General features: G+C 42.2%; 1 protein-coding gene across 1 annotated transcript in view; it reads left to right on the forward strand.

Moving 5' to 3' along the window:
- LOC311223608 (uncharacterized protein) overlaps positions 1-22,823 on the forward strand; it is a gene marked incomplete at its 5' end in the record, with an annotated part of 122,991 nt that overhangs the window by 19,399 nt on the left and 80,769 nt on the right. The window contains 12 exons of the mRNA XM_084308383.1: positions 2,162-2,311; positions 3,391-3,540; positions 7,283-7,432; positions 13,846-13,995; positions 14,218-14,221; positions 15,082-15,231; positions 16,747-16,896; positions 17,393-17,563; positions 17,647-17,817; positions 17,979-18,107; positions 19,571-19,606; positions 21,902-22,000. Coding sequence (XP_084164509.1) covers positions 2,162-2,311; positions 3,391-3,540; positions 7,283-7,432; positions 13,846-13,995; positions 14,218-14,221; positions 15,082-15,231; positions 16,747-16,896; positions 17,393-17,563; positions 17,647-17,817; positions 17,979-18,107; positions 19,571-19,606; positions 21,902-22,000 — 1,510 coding nt within the window. The remainder of the gene's footprint in view (positions 1-2,161; positions 2,312-3,390; positions 3,541-7,282; positions 7,433-13,845; positions 13,996-14,217; positions 14,222-15,081; positions 15,232-16,746; positions 16,897-17,392; positions 17,564-17,646; positions 17,818-17,978; positions 18,108-19,570; positions 19,607-21,901; positions 22,001-22,823) is intronic.

Here is a 22,823-nt window from a genome sequence, read left to right on the forward strand (position 1 = left end):
GCAGCCAATGTAAATGCAGCAAGCAAATAAATGTAGCCTATTAGGGTCTTCAAATATGATATGAAATATGGGCGCGTTTCCTAGTGGTCGAAGCAAGCTCAGTGACTCGTCAGTCGAGAAAATAATGCTTGGGACCAGGAGTATTTCATATTGTTAGTAAGTCAGGAGTCTGAGAGATAATCATCTCTATCTAACTAAATAGATACTTTTTTTTATCATGGAATGTGCTGTGGAAGCCCCGTCCAGACGGCCGGACGGTAAGTGAGTTGTCTACTCTAACTCTACTCTACCTACTACAGGCTACAGACTAGTAACGTCTGCGATTACACAGTCCGACTCCTGAGCACTCCTCGCTGAGAGGCGCGCCGCGCGCCGCGCACCCCCCCCCCCCCCGACGCGGCTCACCCAAAGATCATGCTATGGGTCGCACACTGCGGACATGTCCTCTTTTCACGCCCTGTCCGGGGCGTCCGGGGGGGGTTTATTAATTCATCGAAATGTCCGGGGTTTCACTGTTTTTCAGTTTCACGGCCCTTTGCGAGCATCTGAAGGCTCGGGGCTGCATTTTTCGCCGAACATATAAATTACCGAATAAAGCGCTATTCGTTGCCGTTCGAATGCCATCTGGTTCGCCAAAATCCGTGCCTCGGTTCTCGAGTTACATGCCGATATGTCAGGCATGCGACTTTTTACATGGCATTATCCAACCGGACTCCTGGAGAAGCATGCAGCTGCAGAGCCGCAGAGCCAGCGGCGCTCTCTGGGCCGCGCGCTGACGGCCGCGCTGTGAGGCAATAGTATCCAGCTGCAGGACGAGAGCACCAACACTCTAGGACCCTCGCTTCCATTGGCTGATTTGGGTCACATGACCGTCCCACCCAATGGCTGAATTGGAGTATTGCACTGCGGGATTGATTGATTGATTGATTGATTGATTGATTGATTGATTGATTGATTGATTGATTGATTGATTGATTGATTGAAAACTTTATTAACAGATTGCAGAATTGTTACAGTACAGCTAAATACATACAATTGTTAAGGGGATGCAGACCAGAGAAAGACTTTCGTCTTGTTTACATCAGGGTCCCCCATTTTCAATTCATCATAACATATATGACATACACGACATACAGATAGACAGTACTGCTACATCTATACATTTATGACATATACCAGATTTGCAAATACAGTACTGTTTGTGATACAAAAGTTTCATACGCTGCTACCTTTTTCAGCTTCTCTATTTCAAGGCAAAAAAAAAAAAATCTGTGCCAAAAAAAACTGTGCATGCGCGCACGCGCGTGGAGCGTTTGACCTACTGTCAATTTGCCACTGCAACACTGGTTAAGAGTACTGACTACGTACTGGTCACGGGAGGCTTCAATAATGTTTGGATGATAATCCATTTTGTGAATACATTTGTTGAAACAACATCTTTGTTGGCCGACGGCTCCTGCTATCTTAACGTTAGCAAGCTATAGGGAGCTATGCGCTCTGCATAGCTTAATTAACGTACATAACATAACTTACCTGTGTAAAGTTAAGTAACTTGTGTTCCGCTGGGAAAGCATCAGCATCAGCATCAAGATGGATGAAGCATACACTTGGTTTAATCTAAACGTCCATTCGGAAACATTGTATTATGAAATAAGACGGGTGAGTGTAAGTCACTAAACTCTTGTTTTTTCATGATTGATTAATTTCCTGATATGACGGGAACCCCTCCTCATCTCACTAGATTATGTTGTTGTGACCCATGTTCACGTGTGACTTTCAAATTATTGTAAACACTACATAGTGTGATATTCTGGTAAATCACATTCTGATATATATTTTTCATGTAAAATAAATTAAAAAATGTAAAACGGAAATTTAAAAATAAATTAAAAAGCGGAGGTTCAAACTCATTAATTAAGATACGAACGCCAACGTAACGAACGAAGGTCCGAACGTTCGAACGTTTGGGCTCAGCCCTAAAGTAGAGGTGTACCGATATCACTTCTTGCTGGCCAAATACACATAAGAGTACTTTGTCTTGAGTAAAGTACCATAATGTTTTGAGTAGAGTACCGTAAGGTTTTGAGTAGAGGTCATATACCTGATACTGGTATTGTTAACAGTCCTATTAAGGATTTTGTTCTACCATCTTGGTTGGCAGGTCCTGGAGCTGGTGGTGGCGGGGTGCCCCAGGGTGGATATGGAGCACCTCAGGGTGGAGCCGGAGTGCCTCAGGGTGGATATGGAGCACCTCAGGGTGGAGCTGGAGGATATCCAAATGGTGCTGCTGCTGCCAAAGCTGCTAAATACGGTATAGAATAATCACATAGTCAGTGTGTCTGACATATGTCTGCTGTCAGCTTAATCCATCTTGTCATAACACCTTCTAGTTTTTATCATATGAAGTAGAGTAGAGCTGTCCCCAAGCCTGTATTTTGGATTAGAACATTCACCAGGGTTTTTCGAACGGATGTTCGAACCATCGTTTTTAATCATGCAAAAAATTAGCTCCTAAATAATTTTTCTCTGGTTCAGTACTGTAGAGTCTTAGCACACATTTACGCATATAACATAGCGCATATGTGCACATTGCTGCGGTTAAGAGAACTGACTACGTACTGGTCACGGGAGGCTTCAATAATGTTTGGATGATAATCCATTTTGTGAATACATTTGTTGAAACAACATCTTTGTTGGCCGACGGCTCCTGCTATCTTAACGTTAGCAAGCTATAGGGAGCTATGCGCTCTGCATAGCTTAATTAACGTACATAACATAACTTACCTGTGTAAAGTTAAGTAACTTGTGTTCCGCTGGGAAAGCATCAGCATCAGCATCAAGATGGATGAAGCATACACTTGGTTTAATCTAAACGTCCATTCGGAAACATTGTATTATGAAATAAGACGAGTGAGTGTGAGTCACTAAACTCTTGTTTTTTCATGATTGATTCATTTCCTGATATGACAGGAACCCCTCCTCATCTCACTAGATTATGTTGTTGTGACCCATGTTCACGTGTGACTTTCAAATTATTGTAAACACAACATAGTGTGATATTCTGGTAAATCACATTCTGATATATATTTTTCATGTAAAATAAATTAAAAAATTTAAAGCGGAAATTTAAAAATAAATAAAAAAGCGGAGGTTCAAACTCATTAATTAAGATTTGAATGCCAACGTAACGAACGAAGGTCCGAACGTTCGAACGTTTGGGCTCAGCCCTAAAGTAGAGGTGTACCGATATCACTTCTTGCTGGCCAAATACACATAAGAGTACTTTGTCTTGAGTAAAGTACCATAATGTTTTGAGTAGAGGTCATATACCTGATACTGGTATTGTTAACAGTCCTATTAAGGATTTTGTTCTACCATCTTGGTTGGCAGGTCCTGGAGCTGGTGGTGGCGGGGTGCCCCAGGGTGGATATGGAGCACCTCAGGGTGGAGCCGGAGTGCCTCAGGGTGGATATGGAGCACCTCAGGGTGGAGCTGGAGGATATCCAAATGGTGCTGCTGCTGCCAAAGCTGCTAAATACGGTATAGAATAATCACATAGTCAGTGTGTCTGACATATGTCTGCTGTCAGCTTAATCCATCTTGTCATAACACCTTCTAGTTTTTATCATATGAAGTAGAGTAGAGCTGTCCCCAAGCCTGTATTTTGGATTAGAACATTCACCAGGGTTTTTCGAACGGATGTTCGAACCATCGTTTTTAATCATGCAACAAATTTGCTCCTAAATAATTTTTCTCTGGTTCAGTACTGTAGAGTCTTAGCGCACATTTACGCATATAACATAGCGCATATGCGCACATTGCTGCGGTTAAGAGTACTGACTACGTACTGGTCACGGGAGGCTTCAATAATGTTTGGATGATAATCCATTTTGTGAATACATTTGTTGAAACAACATATTTGTTGGCCGACGGCTCCTGCTATCTTAACGTTAGCAAGCTATAGGGAGCTATGCGCTCTGCATATCTTAATTAATGTACATAACATAACTTACCTGTGTAAAGTTAAGTAACTTGTGTTCCGCTGGGAAAGCATCAGCATCAAGATGGAAGAAGCAGTGGCGGCCGGTGTGAACTACATTTAGGTGGTCGCGGGCATCTGACCAAGCTGACCAAGCGAATACTGACTCATAACGTTACCAACGTTAAGTCGAGTTAATTGATTCATACTACACTAGTACACGTATGATCATCAATCCAATAATGAACACATATAGATAGGCCTATCTTGTCATTTTAAACAAGTTACCATTCGTTCATTCATCCATGCAATACCCACAGCGAAATTAACACGCTGTGTTGAGAGAGCGAGAGAGAGAGAGAGAGAGAGAGAGAGAGAGCGAGCGAGAGAGAGAGACAGAGAGAGAGAGAGAGAGAGAGAGAGAGAGAGAGACAGAGAGAGAGAGAGAGAGAGAGAGACAGAGAGAGATCGCATTAACTCATTAACTCACTGTTTAGTTGAAACATGGTCTAGCCGGAGGGCTTGATAAAGTGTATAATGTCCACTGTCCCACAGTCCCAGACTGTTGTTGTCGATGTATATCCACTGTCCAGAGCAGGGGTGGGCAATTATTTTTCCCAGGGGGCCGAATGAGCAACTGAAAATATGTTGGAGGGCCGGGCCAAAATTCCAAACTCAATTATAATATACATTTTATTTCTATATAAAAAACAGTAAATGGCATTGTTTTGACCCCTGGTAAGAGTGTATGTTATTATTTGGCAATTAAAAGGTGACATTAGCTTTAAAAAATATCATTTATTCAAATAGAATTTATTTCCAAAATGATAAACAAAATGTGAAACATTAATAACAAAGGGCATTTTGAGTTTCATATACTATTGAAACAAGGATTTTCTTAGCTTTCTAAAGACATCACATCATCTTAGCCAAAATAAACAAGACATGTCACTGAACTGTGTAAAGAAAAGTTGCCCAGTTTTGTAGCCTTTTTTACTTTACATGCCTATATTAAACATTTAATGTTTTCAGAACTGCAAAAAAAAGAAAAGAAAAAGATCAAGTGTCCCATTTCACTTGTTATATTTCCACATTTTAGTGTTCTTCAGTTATTATTTTTTTCATTCAGTGTAAGAAATCCAGTCTCTGTTGAGCTTTAACAAGTCCATCAAAGTCAGGTTGCATGTCTGAGGTGGAGATGCGAAGCACAGCTGCCAGATGTTCATCATTGAGAGACGATCTGTACCTGGACTTGGTAAACGTCATGACTGAGAATGTCTGTTCACATATGTAGGTGGATCCAAAGAGAACCAACATCTTCTGAGCATGTCTCCTCATGTTTGGAAAGTTCTCCTCCTTGAGAGCAGAGTAGAACTCTAGCAGTGATGCTGACTTAAAGTGCTCTTTCAGTAGTGAATCAGACTGCAGGTCAATGAGTTCAAGCTGAACAACTATCAACACTGCATGTAAAGGGAGAGGAAACCAGCTGCATTTCATCCTCAACCTTTTTGAAATCTTGAAAACGCCTTGAAAATTCATCATGCAGTGCTCCCAACATGGATGAGTACCTGTGCCGGTGATCAGCTGATGGTTTGACTTCTTTCAGGGTTTTCATGTGTTTGAGATTGTTGCTGCCTAGTTGCCTTGAAATTAATTCCAACTTTGTCATGAAGGCTTTCACCTGGCTATGCATTTCATGAGCAAAAATGCCCTTGCCCTGCAGTTGTGTGTTCAGTAGGGATGGGTACCGTTCACATTTGAACCGATACGGTACCGGTACCTGTGAATCGATACCGGTACCCAACGGTACCTTTTTTCTGTACTTTAGTCTCTAAAAATGTAATCTACCTACCTCAGTTGTAAAAAAAAAAATCCAAACTTCAAATAACCACACTTTCGATCGTTTTCGGCTTGCCCCGACTGCTTTGTTGTTGAATCAAGTCAAATCCTAGGTAAGCGTATATTGTGCGTGTGAACGTTGACATGAAAAGAAGAAGGGGAAAAAAAAATTTAAACTTTTTTTCTTTTTTTTTTTTTTTTTAATTATCATGTAATCTTTCGCGGGCCGGTCAGAATCATCCCGTACAATGACCAGGTCTGGTCCAGAGTGACTGCATCACGACACAACAGCATCGAGTAACTAACTAACTAACTTTCCTAACCAGAAACTGACGTCGGCCAATCAGAGAGAGCGTCTCCGAGAAATGCGGCTACGGAAAATACTGGCGTCGGCCAATCAGAGAGCGTCTCCGAGAAATGACGCTACGGAAAGTATAGACGCTGCTTGCTTAGATGATAATAGATCGCTTGGAAAAGCGCCCGGCTTCCATCATAATACATCATATTTCAACGCACAGCGCGTTACGCACTGATTGGCTGCGACGGATACAGCGATGAAACCAGTGCACACCCACTGTAAGCGCTATTGCGTCTAGCCCGAGAGAAATGCGGCTACGGAAAGAATAGACGCCTATTGCGTCTAGCCCGAGAGAAATGCGGCTACGGAAAGGAGTCACTTCCTGTTAATGAAAACAATTATTTATATTTGATATATTAACGTTATATTGTGCATTGGAAACACAAACATACTTAAAATGAGTAAATATTATTCATTTTAAACATGTTTATTTTATTTATAGGGCCCAAAAAAAATATATATTCTTCTTCTTCTTATTTTAACCAGGGAGGGCGGCGCTCTAGCGCCCCTATCGGCCAGCCGCCACTGGGATGAAGCATACACTTGGTTTAATCTAAACGTCCATTCGGAAACATTGTATTATGAAATAGGACGGGTGAGTGTGAGTCACTAAACTCTTGTTTTTTCATGATTGATTAATTTCCTGATATGACGGGAACCCCTCCTCATCTCACTAGATTATGTTGTTGTGACCCATGTTCACGTGTGACTTTCAAATTATTGTAAACACAACATAGTGTGATATTCTGGTAAATCACATTCTGATATATATTTTTCATGTAAAATAAATAAAATAATTAAAAACTGACATTTTAAAATAAAAATTAATAAAAATAAATAAAAAAGCGGATGTTCAAACTCATTAATTAAGATTCGAATGCCAACGTAACGAACGAAGGTCCGAACGTTCGAACGTTTGGGCTCAGCCCTAAAGTAGAGGTGTACCGATATCAGTTCTTGCTGGCCAAATACAAATAAGAGTACTTTGTCTTGAGTAAAGTACCATAATGTTTTGAGTAGAGTACCGTAATGTTTTGAGTAGAGGTCATATACTGGTATTGTTAACAGTCCTATTAAGGATTTTGTTCTACCATCTTGGTTGGCAGGTCCTGGAGCTGGTGGTGGTGGGGTGCCCCAGGGTGGATATGGAGCACCTCAGGGTGGAGCCGGAGTGCCTCAGGGTGGATATGGAGCACCTCAGGGTGGAGCTGGAGGATATCCAAATGGTGCTGCTGCTGCCAAAGCTGCTAAATACGGTATAGAATAATCACATAGTCACTGTGTCTGATTGATTGATTGATTGATTGAAAAGTTTATTAACAGATTGCAGAATGGGTGCAGTACAGTACAGCTCAGTATACAATTGTTAAGGGGATGCAGACCAGAGAAAGACTTTCGTCTTGTTTACATCAGGGTCCCCCATTTTCAATTCATCATAACATATATGACATACATGACATACAGATAGACAGTACTGCTACATCTATACATTTATGACATATCAGATTTGCAAATACAGTACTGTTTGTGATACAAAAGTGTCCAGAAAAAGAGTGTATATACATTTGGCATAGAAACTGTACATTGGAGGAGGTTGGGTGGGTGGGGTGGGGTTGGGTGGGGGCTGTACATTGGAGGTGGGGGGGGGGGGGGGGGTTGGGTAGGGACACACACACATTTTACACTGTACATTGGAATACTGACAAAGCCTTACTTGGTCATTTACTGTACAACTAGGTTAGGACATTTGTAGGGGCCAGTTTCGAATTGCAGTCTCACGTAGGTGTTTTTTGAGAGTGTTTTTGAAAGTGGGTAGTGATTCACATTCCTTTACAGCTTTAGGTAGGGCGTTCCACATTGATGTGGCATAATTGCGAAACGTGTTTAGTCCCTTGTTTGAGCCGAATCTGGGTTTTACATGATTTGTGGAGCTCCCTCTGGTGTTGTGATCGTGGTATTCACTGACCTTTGGGAAGTATTTTGACATGTACATGGGTACCTTGGTCGCGTAGTGTATCTTGTAGACCAGGCCCATTGCAAGTTGCTGTACTCTGTTGTCTACTCTAAGCCATCCTAGGTTGTCAAAGTGGGCAGGGGTGAGGTGGGTTCTAGGAGTCAGGTCAAGCAGTAGTCTGACTAGCTTGTTTTGAGATGTTTGTAATTTGTTTTTTAGTGCCTTTGAGGTGTTTTGGTACCATGAGGTGCAAGCATAGTCGTAGTACCCTTGAATGAGTGCTCCTGCTAGAGTCTTCAGGGTATTCTTGTTTACCAGAGAGGAGATCCGGTACAAGAATCGCGTTCGTTGGTTGACTTTTTTTATTACATTGGATGCCATTTTGTCACAGGAAAGATTAGCCTCTAGGATGGAACCCAGGTAGGTAATTTCATCTTTCCTTGTGATAATATTGTCACCCACTGTAACCGAGAAGCCGTCGGTCTTGCTGAGTTTGTTATTTGAACCGAAGAGAATGGACTCTGTTTTGCCCATGTGTAATGATAGTTTGTTGTCGGCGAGCCATATGCAGATTTTGCCTAGTTCCGAGCTGAGGGCTTTTTCAACCTGTAACTTGTTCTTGTCAGAGACCAGCAGGGCTGAGTCGTCCGCAAACAGGAACAAGTTGCAGTCACAAGCTGACGACATGTCATTTGCATAAATTAGGAATAGTAGCGGTCCTAGTATGCTTCCTTGTGGAACACCACAGCTCACTGTGAGGGGGGGGGATAGGGTACCGTTTACCTCCACCATCTGTTCCCTCCCCTCCAGGTAGGATTGTATCCAGCTCACTGATAAACTATCAAAACCAATTGCTTTTAGCTTGTCAATCAGAATGGTGTGATTGACAGTGTCGAAGGCCTTTTGTAGGTCCAGCATGACCATGCCGCAGTATTTGCCCGCGTCCACCTCTTGTTTGATGTGGTCGTTCAAGTAGAGAAGGCATGTGTCAGTGGAGTGGGATGTTCTGAAGCCAGATTGGAATTCGTATATATTAGATTTTTTTCCGCGAGGTACTTTTCGATCTGTTCGTATACTATTTTTTCCATGACTTTCGAGATGGATGTAAGGATAGAAACAGGGCGGTAGTTGCCCAGGTCTAATTTGCTGACCTTTTTGTGCAGGGGTGTTACTCTCGCAATTTTGAAGTCCTTGGGGACGTGTCCCTGTTTTATGGAGAGGTTTATTATGTGTGTGATGACTGGGGTGATGGCTGCTGCTGAGTCTCTGACACATGTCTGGTCAGCTTCATCCATCTTGTCATAACACCTTCTAGTTTTTATCATATGAAGTAGAGTAGAGCTGTCCCCAAGCCTGTTTTTGGGATTCGAACATTCAACAGGGTTTTTCGAACGGATGTTCGAACCATTGTTTTTTGTTTTTAATCATGCAAAAAATGTGCTCCTAAATTCTTTTTCTCTGGTTCAGTACTGTAGAGTCTTAGCGCACATTTACGCATATAACGTAGCGCATATGCGCACATTGCTGCGGTTAAGAGTACTGACTACGTACTGGTCACGGGAGGCTTCAATAATGTTTGGATGATAATCCATTTTGTGAATACATTTGTTGAAACAACATCTTTGTTGGCTGACGGCTCCTGCTTTTTTTTTTTTTTTTTTTTCTTTTTTGATCTTTTTCCCCCTCCATTTTCCTCCGATTTTCTCCCATCCCAATGTTAGTCGTATGCCAATTCCCAATCCCTTCCTGGTCGCTGCGCACTTACCCCCCACAGTCAGATCATCTGGGAGAGTGGAGGCTATCACGTGCTTCCTCCGACACACGTCCAGCCAATCACCGCTTCTTTTCACCTGGCAGCGCGGATTCTCATTGAGAGGGCGTAGCGACGCCGTAGCGTGTGGGAGGATCACACTATCCCTCTCAGGTCCTATCCGCGCTTAGCAGGCGCCCCGACCGAACTATAGGAGTCGCTGTTTACAACGACCCGGACCCACCCCGCCAGCTTCTCCCACCCTCTAATACTGCCAATTGTATTAGTGTGAACGGCCAGCCAAGCTGGTGACAACCCCGGAGCTGTGAGCTGGATTCGAACAGGCGAATCCAGCTCACAGCTCCAAGGCTGGTGACGAACGCATTCTCCGCTACGCCACCTAACCGCCCGGCTCCTGCTATCTTAACGTTAGCAAGCTATAGGGAGCTATGCGCTCTGCATAGCTTAATTAACGTACATAACATAACTTACCTGTGTAAATAAGTAACTTGTGTTCCGCTGGGAAAGCATCAGCATCAGCATCAAGATGGATGAAGCATACACTTGGTTTAATCTAAACGTCCATTCGGAAACATTGTATTATGAAATAAGACAAGTGAGTGTAAGTCACTAAACTCTTGTTTTTGCATGATTGATAAATGTCCTGATATGACGGGAACCCCTCCTCATCTCACTAGATTATGTTGTTGTGACCCATGTTCACGTATGACTTTCAAATTATTGTAAACACAACATAGTGTGATATTCTGGTAAATCACATTCTGATATATATTTTTCATGTAAAATAAATTTAAAAATGTAAAACGAAAATAAAAAAATGAAAATAAATAAAAAAGCGGAGGTTCAAACTCATTAATTAAGATTCGAATGCCAACATAACGAACGACGGTCCGAACGTTCGAACGTTTGGGCTCAGCCCTAAAGTAGAGGTGTACCAATATCAGTTATTGCTGGCCAAATACAAATAAGAGTACTTTGTCTTGAGTAAAGTACCATAATGAACCAAATGATACAGCGATTAGCTCCATTACAGACTGCTTACTGGCAATAAATAAATGGATGAGTAAGAACTTCCTGAAACTAAACGAGAACAAAACTGAAATTCTAATGATCTGCCCCAAAACAAAAAAAGAAACGTTAATAAAGAACCTGGGAGGACTAACCCCTTGGATCAAATCTGAGGTCACTAGTCTCGGGGTTATCAGAGATTCAGAACTGAACTTCAATTCTCATATTAGCAAAGTGACGAAAACATCGTTCTTCCATCTCAGGAATATAGCAAAAGTACGACCATTTATTAATCAGAACGATGCTGAGAAGCAAATTCATGCATACATATCTAGCCGGTTAGACTACTGTAGGGCTGTCCCCGACTAAGGATTTGGATGGTCGACTAGGATTGGCCAAAATGTGCCGTTAGTCGACTATTGGTCGACTTCAAAAAGATTATAATATTTTTTTACTTTCTTTTTTTTTATTTTTTTTTTAACTTTTTTATCATTCCATTTGGGCTGTGGGGGGTGCTTAATGTCTGAAGGAGTCGACTGAAGGCTTCTTGTGCTCTGCAAAAGCATGCAATTGGTCCACTGATGGATACATCTTAATATTTGTCTAGTCAGTGCAGGGGTTCCCAAACTTTTCAGGCCGGGGCCCAGAAAATAAGGCGTCAGAAAGCCGTGGCCCAATGCACATCGTCAGGCTTTTTTTTTTCTTTTTTTTTGCCAGGCGACCGATTTTTTAAGCCAAATATCACTGTTCAATCCCATTAAGTTAGTTCAAGTTAGTTATTCATTTATATGTGCTATTTATGAGAGGGCTAACTTGTTGCAAAATAATAATGATAATAATAATAGCCTCATTAAAATACTATTGTTGTTTCGGTTGTTTTCAGCGTTTTATGTGCATAATCTGTTATTTAGTTTGAAATGTTCGTTGAAATAAGTAGATTTTTCGTTTTTGTTTATTTATTAAGTTAATATAAAACCATATAGTCACATTTTAGAATACAATTTTAGAATACAACTACAAACACTGTCCTGGCCTGATTCTAAGTTCAGTGACCTGACTTAGAATGACCTTTTTAATCATCTCGCAGCCCTCCCGTGGCTGCTCGCGGCCCACCTTTGGGTCGCGACCCCGACTTTGGGAACCACTGGTCTAGTGTGTTCATTAGATGGGTGAAATCCTCTTTCAGTGCCTCTGTGCCTGTTTTCGTAGGCAGTTAGCCTCTGGTATGCATGTCATTAGCGTTAGCCACGCTTCTAGGCCTCTTTTCTTTTGGAAAGAATGATACAAAAAATATATATATATATATTAATATTAATATATATATTTTTTTATTATATTCGACTAAGAGGTTGGCCAGTCGACTACGGCTCCTTTCGACCGATTAGTTGACTAATCGATTAATAGGGGTCATCCCTGGCGGTCAGGTGGCGTAACGGAGATTGCGTTCGTCACCAAACCCCGGAGCGGCTAGATTCGCCTGTTCGAATCCAGCTCACAGCTCTGGGGTTGTCACCAGCTTGGCTGGCCGTTCACACTAATACAATTGGCAGTATTAGAGGGTGGGAGAAGCTGGCGGGGTGGGTCCGGGTCGTTGTAAACAGCGACTCCTACAGTTCGGTCGGGGCGCCTGCTAAGCGCGGATAGGACTTGAGTTGGATAGTGTGATCCTTCCACACGCTACGCCCTCTCAATGAGAATCCGCGCTGCCAGGTGAAAAGAAGCGGTTGATTGGCTGGACGTGTGTCGGAGGAAGCACATGATAGCCTCCACTCTCCCAGACCGACTGTGGGGGGTAAGTGCGCAGCGACCAGGAAGGGGATTGGGAATTGGCATAACGACTAACATTGGGATGGGAGAAAATCGGAGGAAAATGGAGGGGGAAAAAGATCAATAAAAAAAATTTAAAAATAGGGGTCATCCCTAGACTACTGTAATGCATGTAATTCAGCTAATCCAAAACTCTGCAGCCCGACTGCTAACTAGAACCAAAAGGAGAGAGCACATTAGTTCAGTCTTAGCTGCTTTACACTGGCTTACTGTAACATTTAGAATTGACTTTAAGGTCCTTCTCCTTACATACAAAGCTCTAAATGGACAGGGACCTAGCTACATCGCCAACACTCTAATAAATTACACGCCAGCAAGAATACTGCGATCATCAGCTGCTGGACTACTAGAGGCTCCCAGAAACAGTCAAAAGAGGATCGGTAATGCAGCCTTTATCAACTATGCCCCAAAACTGTGGAACAAACGACCCCAAAACATCAGGGAAGCCAACTCGCTAGACATCTTCAAAAGACAGCTTAAAACCTATCTCTTTGCTCAGGCATTTCAATGAAACATCAGGGATATCCTGACACAAATTGTACTTACCTGCACTATTCTTACCCTGCCTACTTTTATACACTGCCTATCAAATTCATGTGTCGGTTCTATGCTAATTTTATCTCACTACCTCCTACTGTATGCACTGTAATTTAAGAGAACTATTTTATCACACTTTTTACTTCTTATTTACTCAGACCACTGCTCTGTTGTATGTTAAATACCCTGTTGTATGTCCGTTCTATTTTATAATTTTTTGAAAAATTTTAAACTGAATCATTTTAAACTATTTTTATTATTTGTATTACTGAATGAAATTGTAAACAGAGAGCCTATTGGGATGCTAGATCCTAATGTGAAACACTGTGATTTACCATACCTTGCTACCTGTCTATCTTTTTTATGCTCGCTTATGCCTGTATTTTTTACTGTTGTGAAGCACTTTGAACTGCAACTTCTGTATGAAAAGTGCTATACAAATAAAGTTATTATTATTATTATTATAATGTTTTGAGTAGAGTACCGTAAGGTTTTGAGTAGAGGTCATATACCTGATACTGGTATTGTTAACAGTCCTATTAAGGATTTTGTTCTACCATCTTGGTTGGCAGGTCCTGGAGCTGGTGGTGGCGGGGTGCCCCAGGGTGGATATGGAGCACCTCAGGGTGGAGCCGGAGTGCCTCAGGGTGGATATGGAGCACCTCAGGGTGGAGCTGGAGGATATCCAAATGGTGCTGCTGCTGCCAAAGCTGCTAAATACGGTATAGAATAATCACATAGTCACTGTGTCTGACATATGTCTGGTCAGCTTCATCCATCTTGTCATAACACCTTCTAGTTTTTATCATATGAAGTAGAGTAGAGCTGTCCCCAAGCCTGTATTTGGGATTCGAACATTCACCAGGGTTTTTCGAACGGATGTTCGAACCATCGTTTTTAATCATGCAAAAAATGTGCTCCTAAATAATTTTTCTCTGGTTCAGTACTGTAGAGTCTTAGCGCATATTTACGCATATAACGTAGCGCATATGCGCACATTGCTGTGGTTAAGAGTACTGACTACGTACTGGTCACGGGAGGCTTCAATAATGAATACATTTGTTGAAACAACATCTTTGTTATGGCCGACGGCTCCTGCTATCTTAACGTTAGCAAGCTATAGGGAGCTATGCGCTCTGCATAGCTTAATTAACGTACATAACATAACTTACCTGTGTAAAGTTAAGTAACTTGTGTTCCGCTGGGAAAGCATCAGCATCAGCATCAAGATGGATGAAGCATACACTTGGTTTAATCTAAACGTCCATTCGGAAACATTGTATTATGAAATAAGACGGGTGAGTGTGAGTCACTAAACTCTTGTTTTTTCATGATTGATAAATTTCCTGATATGACGGGAACCCCTCCTCATCTCACTAGATTATGTTGTTGTGACCCATGTTCACGTGTGACTTTCAAATGATTGTAAACACTACATAGTGTGATATTTTGATCAATCACATTCTGATGTATATTTTTTTCATGTAAAATAAATTTTAAAATTTTAAACGAAAATTTAAAAATAAAAATAAATAAAAAAGCGGAGGTTCAAACTCATTAATTAAGATTCGAATGCCAACGTAACGAACGAAGGTCCGAACGTTCGAACGTTTGGGCTCAGCCCTAAAGTAGAGGTGTACCAATATCAGTTCTTGCTGGCCAAATACAAATAAGAGTACTTTGTCTTGAGTAAAGTACCATAATGTTTTGAGTAGAGTACCGTAAGGTTTTGAGTAGAGGTCATATACCTGATAATGGTATCAGTATCAGTCCTATTAAGGATCATGTTCTACCATCTTGGTTGGCAGGTCCTGGAGCTGGTGGTGGCGGGGTGCCCCAGGGTGGATATGGAGTACCTCAGGGTGGAGCCGGAGTGCCTCAGGGTGGATATGGAGCACCTCAGGGTGGAGCTGGAGGATATCCAAATGGCGCTGCTGCTGCCAAAGCTGCTAAATACGGTATCGAATAATCACATAGTCACTGTGTCTGACACTTGTCTGGTCAGCTTCATCCATCTTGTCATAACACCTTCTAGTTTTTATCATATGAAGTAGAGTAGAGCTGTCCCCAAGCCTGTTTTTGGGATTCAAACATTCACCAGGGTTTTTCGAACGGATGTTCAAACCATCGTTTTTAATCATGCAAAATATTTGCTCCTAAATACGTTTTCTCTGGTTCAGTACTGTAGAGTCTTAGCACACATTTACGCATATAACGTAGCGCATATGCGCACATTGCTGCGGTTAAGAGTACTGACTACGTACTGGTCACGGGAGGCTTCAATAATGTTTGGATGATAATCCATTTTGTGAATACATTTGTTGAAACAACATCTTTGTTGGCCGACGGCTCCTGCTATTTTAATGTTAGCAAGCTAAAGCGAGCTATGCGCTCTGCATAGCTTAATTAATGTGCATAACTTAACTTAGATGTGTAAAGTTAAGTCACTTGTGTTCTGCTGGGAAAGCTTCAGCATCACTGCCTACACTTGGTTTAATCCAAACGTCCATTCGGAAACGTGTATTATGAAATAAGACGGGTGAGGCGGCTAAGTGGCGCAGTGGGCAAGGCGCTCGCCACTAACGCGTTGCTACCAGCTTGGCTGGTCGTTCATACTAACACAATTGGCAGTGTTAGGGGTGGGAAAGCTGGTGGGTGGGGATTGGACGTTGTGGACGGCGACTCCTACAGGTCGGTTGGTGTGCCTGTACAGCAGAATCAGGAAGTAACGGGGCAGCGTGAGCCTCCCACGCGTTACTTTTCGCCACTGAGAGATCGCGCTGTACAGGTGAAAAGATGCGACAGGCTGCCTCCTCGTGTACCGGAGGGGACACGTGATGCAAGGCTTGGTCCTTACTGCAGCCGACCAGTGGGAGGCATGGTCTAGCAACGTTCGAGACAGGGAAGGCGATAATTGAAGGGAGAATTGGCGAGGCGAAATTGGGATGGGAGAAAAATTGAAAATAAGGAGAAAAAGTGGATACAAAAAAATAAAGAAATAAGACGGGTGAGTGTGAGTCACTAAACTCTAGTTTTTGAATGATTGATTAATTTCCTGATATGACGGGGACCCCTCCCCATCTCACTGGACTGTGTTGTTGTGACCCGTGTTCGCACGTGACTTTCGAATTATTGTTAACACAACATAGTACTGTGATATTCTGATATATCACATTCTGATATATATTTTTTGTATAAAATAAATTAAAAAAATTTAAACAAAAATTTTAATTAAAAATAGAAATTTAAAGCGGAGGTTCGAACTCATTAATTAAGATTTGAACGCCAACGTAACACGCCGCGAAGCTCCAAACGTTCGAACGTTTGGGCTCAGCCCTAAAGTAGAGGTGTACCGATATAATTTCTTGCTGGCCAAATACAAGAGTACTTTGTCTTGAGTAGAGGTCATATACCTGATACTGGTATTGTTAACAGTCCTATTAAGGATTTTGTTCTACCATCTTGGTTGGCAGGTCCTGGAGCTGGTGGTGGCGGGGTGCCCCAGGGTGGATATGGAGCACCTCAGGGTGGAGCCGGAGTCCCTCAGGGTGGATATGGAGCACCTCAGGGTGGAGCTGGAGGATATCCAAATGGTGCTGCTGCTGCCAAAGCTGCTAAATACGGTATAGAATAATCACATAGTCACGGTGTCTGACATATGTCCAGCTTCATCCATCTTACAAACACCTTCTAGTTTTTATCATATGAAGTAGAGGTGTACCGATATCACTTCTTGCTGGCCAAATACAAATATGAGTAATTTTTCTTGAGTAAAGTACCATAATGTTTTCAGTAGAGTACCGTAATGTTTTGAGTAGAGTACCAAAATCTTTTCTTGATATTGACCACTTTTGACTGCTACTATTCTGTTGAAAATCTGTACTATTTACCTTTTAATCTAATAAATCCCCAACCTCCCATTTAGTTTAATGTAACTGAAAGATAAACATAATTTGATTATCATCAAATGCCGTTGTGCTAGTACTCATATATTGGTATATGTGGCCTTCAAGTAGAAGTATTTTTCACTTGGTATGTCCTAAAGGTTGTATACCTGGTAGGCTACAGGTATCAGTATCAGACCTATTAAGGATCATGTTCTACCATCTTGGTTGGCAGGTCCTGGAGCTGGTGGTGGTGGGGTGCCCCAGGGTGGATATGGAGTACCACAGGGTGGAGCTGGAGTACCACAGGGTGGAGCTGGAGTCCCTCAGGGTGGATATGGAGCACCACAGGGTGGAGCTGGAGGATATCCAAATGGTGCTGCTGCTGCCAAAGCTGCTAAATACGGTATAGAATAATCACAGTCACATACGATACTGGTATTGTTAACAGTTCTATTAAGGATTTTGTTCTACGATCTTGGGTGGCAGGTCCTGGAGCTGGTGGTGCCGGGGTGCCCCAGGGTGGATATGGAGTTCCTCAGGGTGGAGCTAGAGCACCTCAGGGTGGAGCCGGAGTGCCTCAGGGTGGATATGGAGCACCTCAGGGTGGAGCTGGAGGATATCCAAATGGTGCTGCTGCTGCCAAAGCTGCTAAATATGGTACTTTGTCTTGAGTAGAGTACCGGAATTAGTTCTTGATATTGTTATTGACTTGCCTTTGAGTAGAAGTACAGTATTTTTCACCTGGTATCGGTCATATACCTGATAATGGTATTGGTCCTATTAACTTAAGGATTTTGTTATACTATCTTGGTTGGCAGGTCCTGGAGCTGGTGGTGGCGAAGTGCCCCAGGGTAGATATGGAGTACCACAGGGTGGATATGGAGCACCTCAGGGTGGAGCTGGAGGATATCCAAATGGTGCTGCTGCTGCCAAAGCTGCTAAATACGGTATATAATAATCACATATTCACTGTGTCTGACACTGTGTCTGGTCAGCTTCATCCATCTTGTCATAACACCTTCTAGTTTTTATCATATGAAGTAGAGGTGTACCAATATCACTTCTTGCTGGCCAAATACAAATGTGAGTATTTGTTTTGAGTAAAGTACCATAATGTTTTGAGTAGAGTACCAACATTAGTTCTTGATATTGACCATTTTTTACTGCTACTATATTCTGTTGAAAATCTGTACTATTTACCTTTTAATCTAATAAATCCCCAACCTCCCATTTAGTTTTCTAATGTAACTGAAAGGTAAACATGGAGGTGGATATGGAGCACCTCATGGTGCTGTGCCAGGCGGAGGATACCTGAGGCTAGGCGGTAGGCCAGAGCCAGGGGTGTAAAAAGTACCCAGAAATTATACAGAAATTATACTTAAGTGAAAGTATGGGTACTGTCTCAAAATCGTACTCAAGTAAAAGTCAGAGTATCTAGCGAAAAACACACTTGAGTAAAAGTCAAAAAGTTTCTACTGTTAAATGTACTTAAAAGTAAAAACGTTTTTTCTGACTGTCTATTCTTCTGATATCAGCTGTTTAATGAAAGATCCCCGCTTTCTAGTCTTGCACAAGGACCAATCAGCATGGGTATGGGTGGGTTAATTTTCCATTGATGGGGATTTGATTGGCTGTTCTTAAATAAAGTGCGCCGCAGGATTAATAGCGTTAACGTTAGTTCGGCCAGAGAAACAAATATACTAATTCAAATAGTTGGACCTGCGAGATATGTACTTTGTACTTTGTAGGTCTGCATTTTAAATGTAAGGAGTAAAAAGTATGTTTTTTTTCTCTGAAATGTAATTGAGTAAAAGTACAAGTATACAAACCTAATAATACTAGAGTAAAGTACAAATCCCCAAAAACAGTACTTAAGTATTGTAACGAAGTACAATTACTCAAGTACTTTACACCCCTGGCCAGGGTAGATGGCTGGGGAGGGAGGTGATGTGGTAGAAAATGCGGTAAACTGTCACAAAGCCACACCTCTGGCTCTTACCAAACGAGGTGTGGAGAAATTCCGGGTGAAAAAAGTTCGTTAGAAAGGGGCCACAGTGTGTAGGGTATCATCTCATGTCATACCAGTCAAATGTTGCTTGGGTGGAACGAAGCAGATCAACAAACTCAGTGCCCCTTCAGGACATTTTACAGAATTCAGGAGATATGTCCGTTTGAGTCTTTTAGTCTGCTTTCACACTTACAGTATATAAATATTGTTCACATTTGTTTTCCCAGGCTATGGAGCTGGTGGTGTTAAACCTCCCTCCCAAATATGATATGCCTTTCCCAAATCCCCACCTCTTCTCTTATATAGATATTACCATCATTATGACTGTTTGAAAGAGCTTTGCTGTGCAGTATATTTACTTTGTGTCTATTCTGCTATATGCTGGAGGCGGTGCTGGATTAGGCCTGGGTGCAGTTGCAGGATACGGAGGTGTACCAGGTGAGCAGGATTTGGGTTACTTTGCTGAATACTTATTTAATTCCCATGATAGACGGAACATTTTCGGCCCTCTGGCCTCATCAGTGTCTGCCTCTGTGTAAAATTCATTATCAATATCGTAATCTACTGGAATACATCACTAAAATCAATAACATAATCTTTACTTTCAGTTACTTTTAAATGGCAATGCCGCTAGAGAATGCAGTTAAACAAACAAGTCATTCCAATTTATAGGCTGTAATTTGCATAGTCTTACAATTATATTCTACAATTATTATTTCAAGATCTGTAACATTATACTTGCATCTGTAATCTCACAATCCAAGTGTCTTATTTTTTGTTCAGCTTTATTTTTAAAGAATTTTTTATAAAAAATGTGTTTCCCTCTTTTTTTAAGTATTGGTAATCCAATTATTATGTAAAAAGAATTGTAAGTGTAACAGATTAGTCACAGGGGTGTAAGTACTGTACCCCCCCTGGCTTTGGGTTTATACGTGTTTTGGGAGGTAGGGGTGTACAGTAAGTACTGTACCCCCTGGCTTTGGGTTTATACGTGTGTTGGGAGGTAGGGGTGTAAGCAGGGGCGTAGCTGGGGGGGGGTAGCTTAGGATGATTCCAAGGGCCCTGAACTGGAGGGGGGGCCCAACATTATTGATGCTCTCATTGATACTATGTTTCTTTCTGAAGTGTGTGTGTGTGTGTGTGTGTGTGTGTGCGTGCGTGCGTGTGTGCGTGCGTGCGTGCATGCGTGCGTGCGTGTGTGTGTGTGTGTGTGTGTGTGTGTGTGTGTGTGTGTGAGATATATAGAGAGAGAGGGGGGGCTTTGGTAGACTATTGCATTGGTCCATTCATTGAAGATGAACGCAATGCGACATCCTTTACTAGGCTCACCCACCAACAGTGCAGGTGCTGAACTGCTGATCCGAATGTATAGGTGAAAACCATATTATGCGTTTTCATCAATAAAAAAATTGCCAAAAAAAAATCCGCTTACGCGCGCTCGCATTCACTGGGGGCCTACAAATACATTATTTCATGGGGCCCAGAATCTGGAGCTACATCCCTGGGTGTACAAGTACTGTACCCCCCGGCTTTGGGTTTATACGTGTGTTGGGAGGTAGGGGTGTACAGTAAGTACTGTACCCCCTGGCTTTGGGTTTATACGTGTGTTGGGAGGTAGGGGTGTAAATACTGTACCCCCCTGGCTTTGGGTTTATACGTGTGTTGGGAGGTAGGGGTGTAAATACTGTACCCCCCTGGCTTTGCGTTTATATGTGTGTTGGGATGTAGGGGTGTAAAAAGTTATTGATGCACTGTGATACATAATGTCTTGTCTCCACTAGTGTTTATCTGTGCTGTGTCTGTGTAGAACAAATTCTCCTTTACTTTGGATTTGTTCAAACTTGATTTTGGGAAAAAGTGATAGCTTTTTGATTTTGGGAAAAAGTGATAGCCCTAAAGTAGCGTCCAATGACAATACCAAGCAGCGTGTTCCTACGGTTACACCGGCCTTGCGCCACCATGACATTTTGCGACCACTGGGACCAGCATTCTACTTGGACCAACCACTTTTAGAACACTATTCCCCCAGGAGTTGTTTGCTTTGTTGCTGACTTCATAATGTAGAAACCTTGTTCAAACGTTAAGCTGCGGCTACATTGAGGTCACAACGGATAGACATTTTATGGAAGCTATTACTTTACATTTACATTTTACATTTAGTCATTTAGCTGACGCTTTTATCCAAAGCGACTTACTGTACACGTTTTGTACGACAAGTCAGCAGGAAGGGTACAACTCTTATCAGCTGAGTAACAATGTTCATCAAAGTGTTGAGTGCTACAGTGTAGGTTAGTATATTAGTGCATGCAAGTGCATGACAGTAAGGTTAGTTAGGGTTATTTATTATATATATATATATATATATATTTGTATTACTGTCCGTTGGTTTATTTTTTTATTAGAACCTAACGTAATCACGCTTTTGCAGAAACAACAGCTTTGCGGATGGTAATGTATCCATCGGTTCCAAAAGTTCACCCTCTCCCAACTTTTCTGTCCATTAAAACGGACACAAATCTGGTGGAGAAGGACACAGCATCAACCCTGTCCAACAAACAAGCCTTAGAATCAAGGAGTCAACTCTGCTCAACTTCAGTGGTTGGAGTTGTAGACAAACTGTACTGTGTGCCAGCTCCACAATTCTCTGAGTTGTGCACCACTGCTGTACCTCCTTAGTTTGACAGCCCCAGTCACATTAAATACCTATTGGAACCTCTGTTCTTCATGAATCAGCAGTTCCAGCCACAGGAGCAGGTTATGGAGGAGCAGGAGGACTAGGAGGCACAGCAGGACTCGGAACATACTCAGCTGCCTCCAAAGCTGATAAATACGGTAGTAGGAATGGACCCACACACACTTTGTTCTTATCACCTTGTGTTGTTACCTATTTTAATTATTCACAAATGATGTTCTTCCTGTGCCCTAAACATGTCAGTAAAAACTGGTGCTAGCTGTTCAGCACAGTGCTTTACAACACGTCCACATGATGGTCAGGCCCTGGGTTTTTTCCTGGGTTACAGCTTCTTTCTAAAAAGGTGAAGGACTTCTGACTCCTTTATGAGATAAATATGTAGATCATCAAAGATAATGTCCTACTGCTTCAGGGAACACATTTTAAATAAAACATTTAACCCATGGGGAGTAACAGTCCTTAAATTATGGATCCAAAAGGCCTCTGGTTTATTAACCCTTTGGGTGCCGTTAACGTAGAACGATAGGTTATGTAGATAACCTACTGTAGTTATATTAGTATTGGCTGAGCGTCCCGCTCTGAGCCTTATGAGATATCCCTTATCTCCTATGATACCTATTGTATCTCCCACGAACAAAAAACACATGCACCCCACCTGTATGGGGCCCCGCCCCCATGGTGGCACCACCCATATAGCAGTGACTCTAGTCACCAAACACCCTTCCTCGCCAAAACCCGTCCCAGGAAAAGATCCCTCAAGAGGGAACTCAGGGCCGCGCAGAGCGGGACGCTCAGCCAATACTAATATAACTAGGTTATCTACATAACCTATCGTTATATGCCGTATTTGCTTTCGCGTCCCGCTCTGAGCCTTATGAGATAATGGGGAAGAGCGGACGCGAAGCCCGACAAATGTACCCCCTGAGGACCCGTAAGCCCACATCAAGGGGTGCGGGGAGCCCT

This window comes from Notolepis coatsorum (assembly GCF_963971535.1).
Source record: "Notolepis coatsorum genome assembly, chromosome: 1".
NCBI classification, from domain to species: domain Eukaryota; kingdom Metazoa; phylum Chordata; class Actinopteri; order Aulopiformes; family Paralepididae; genus Notolepis; species Notolepis coatsorum.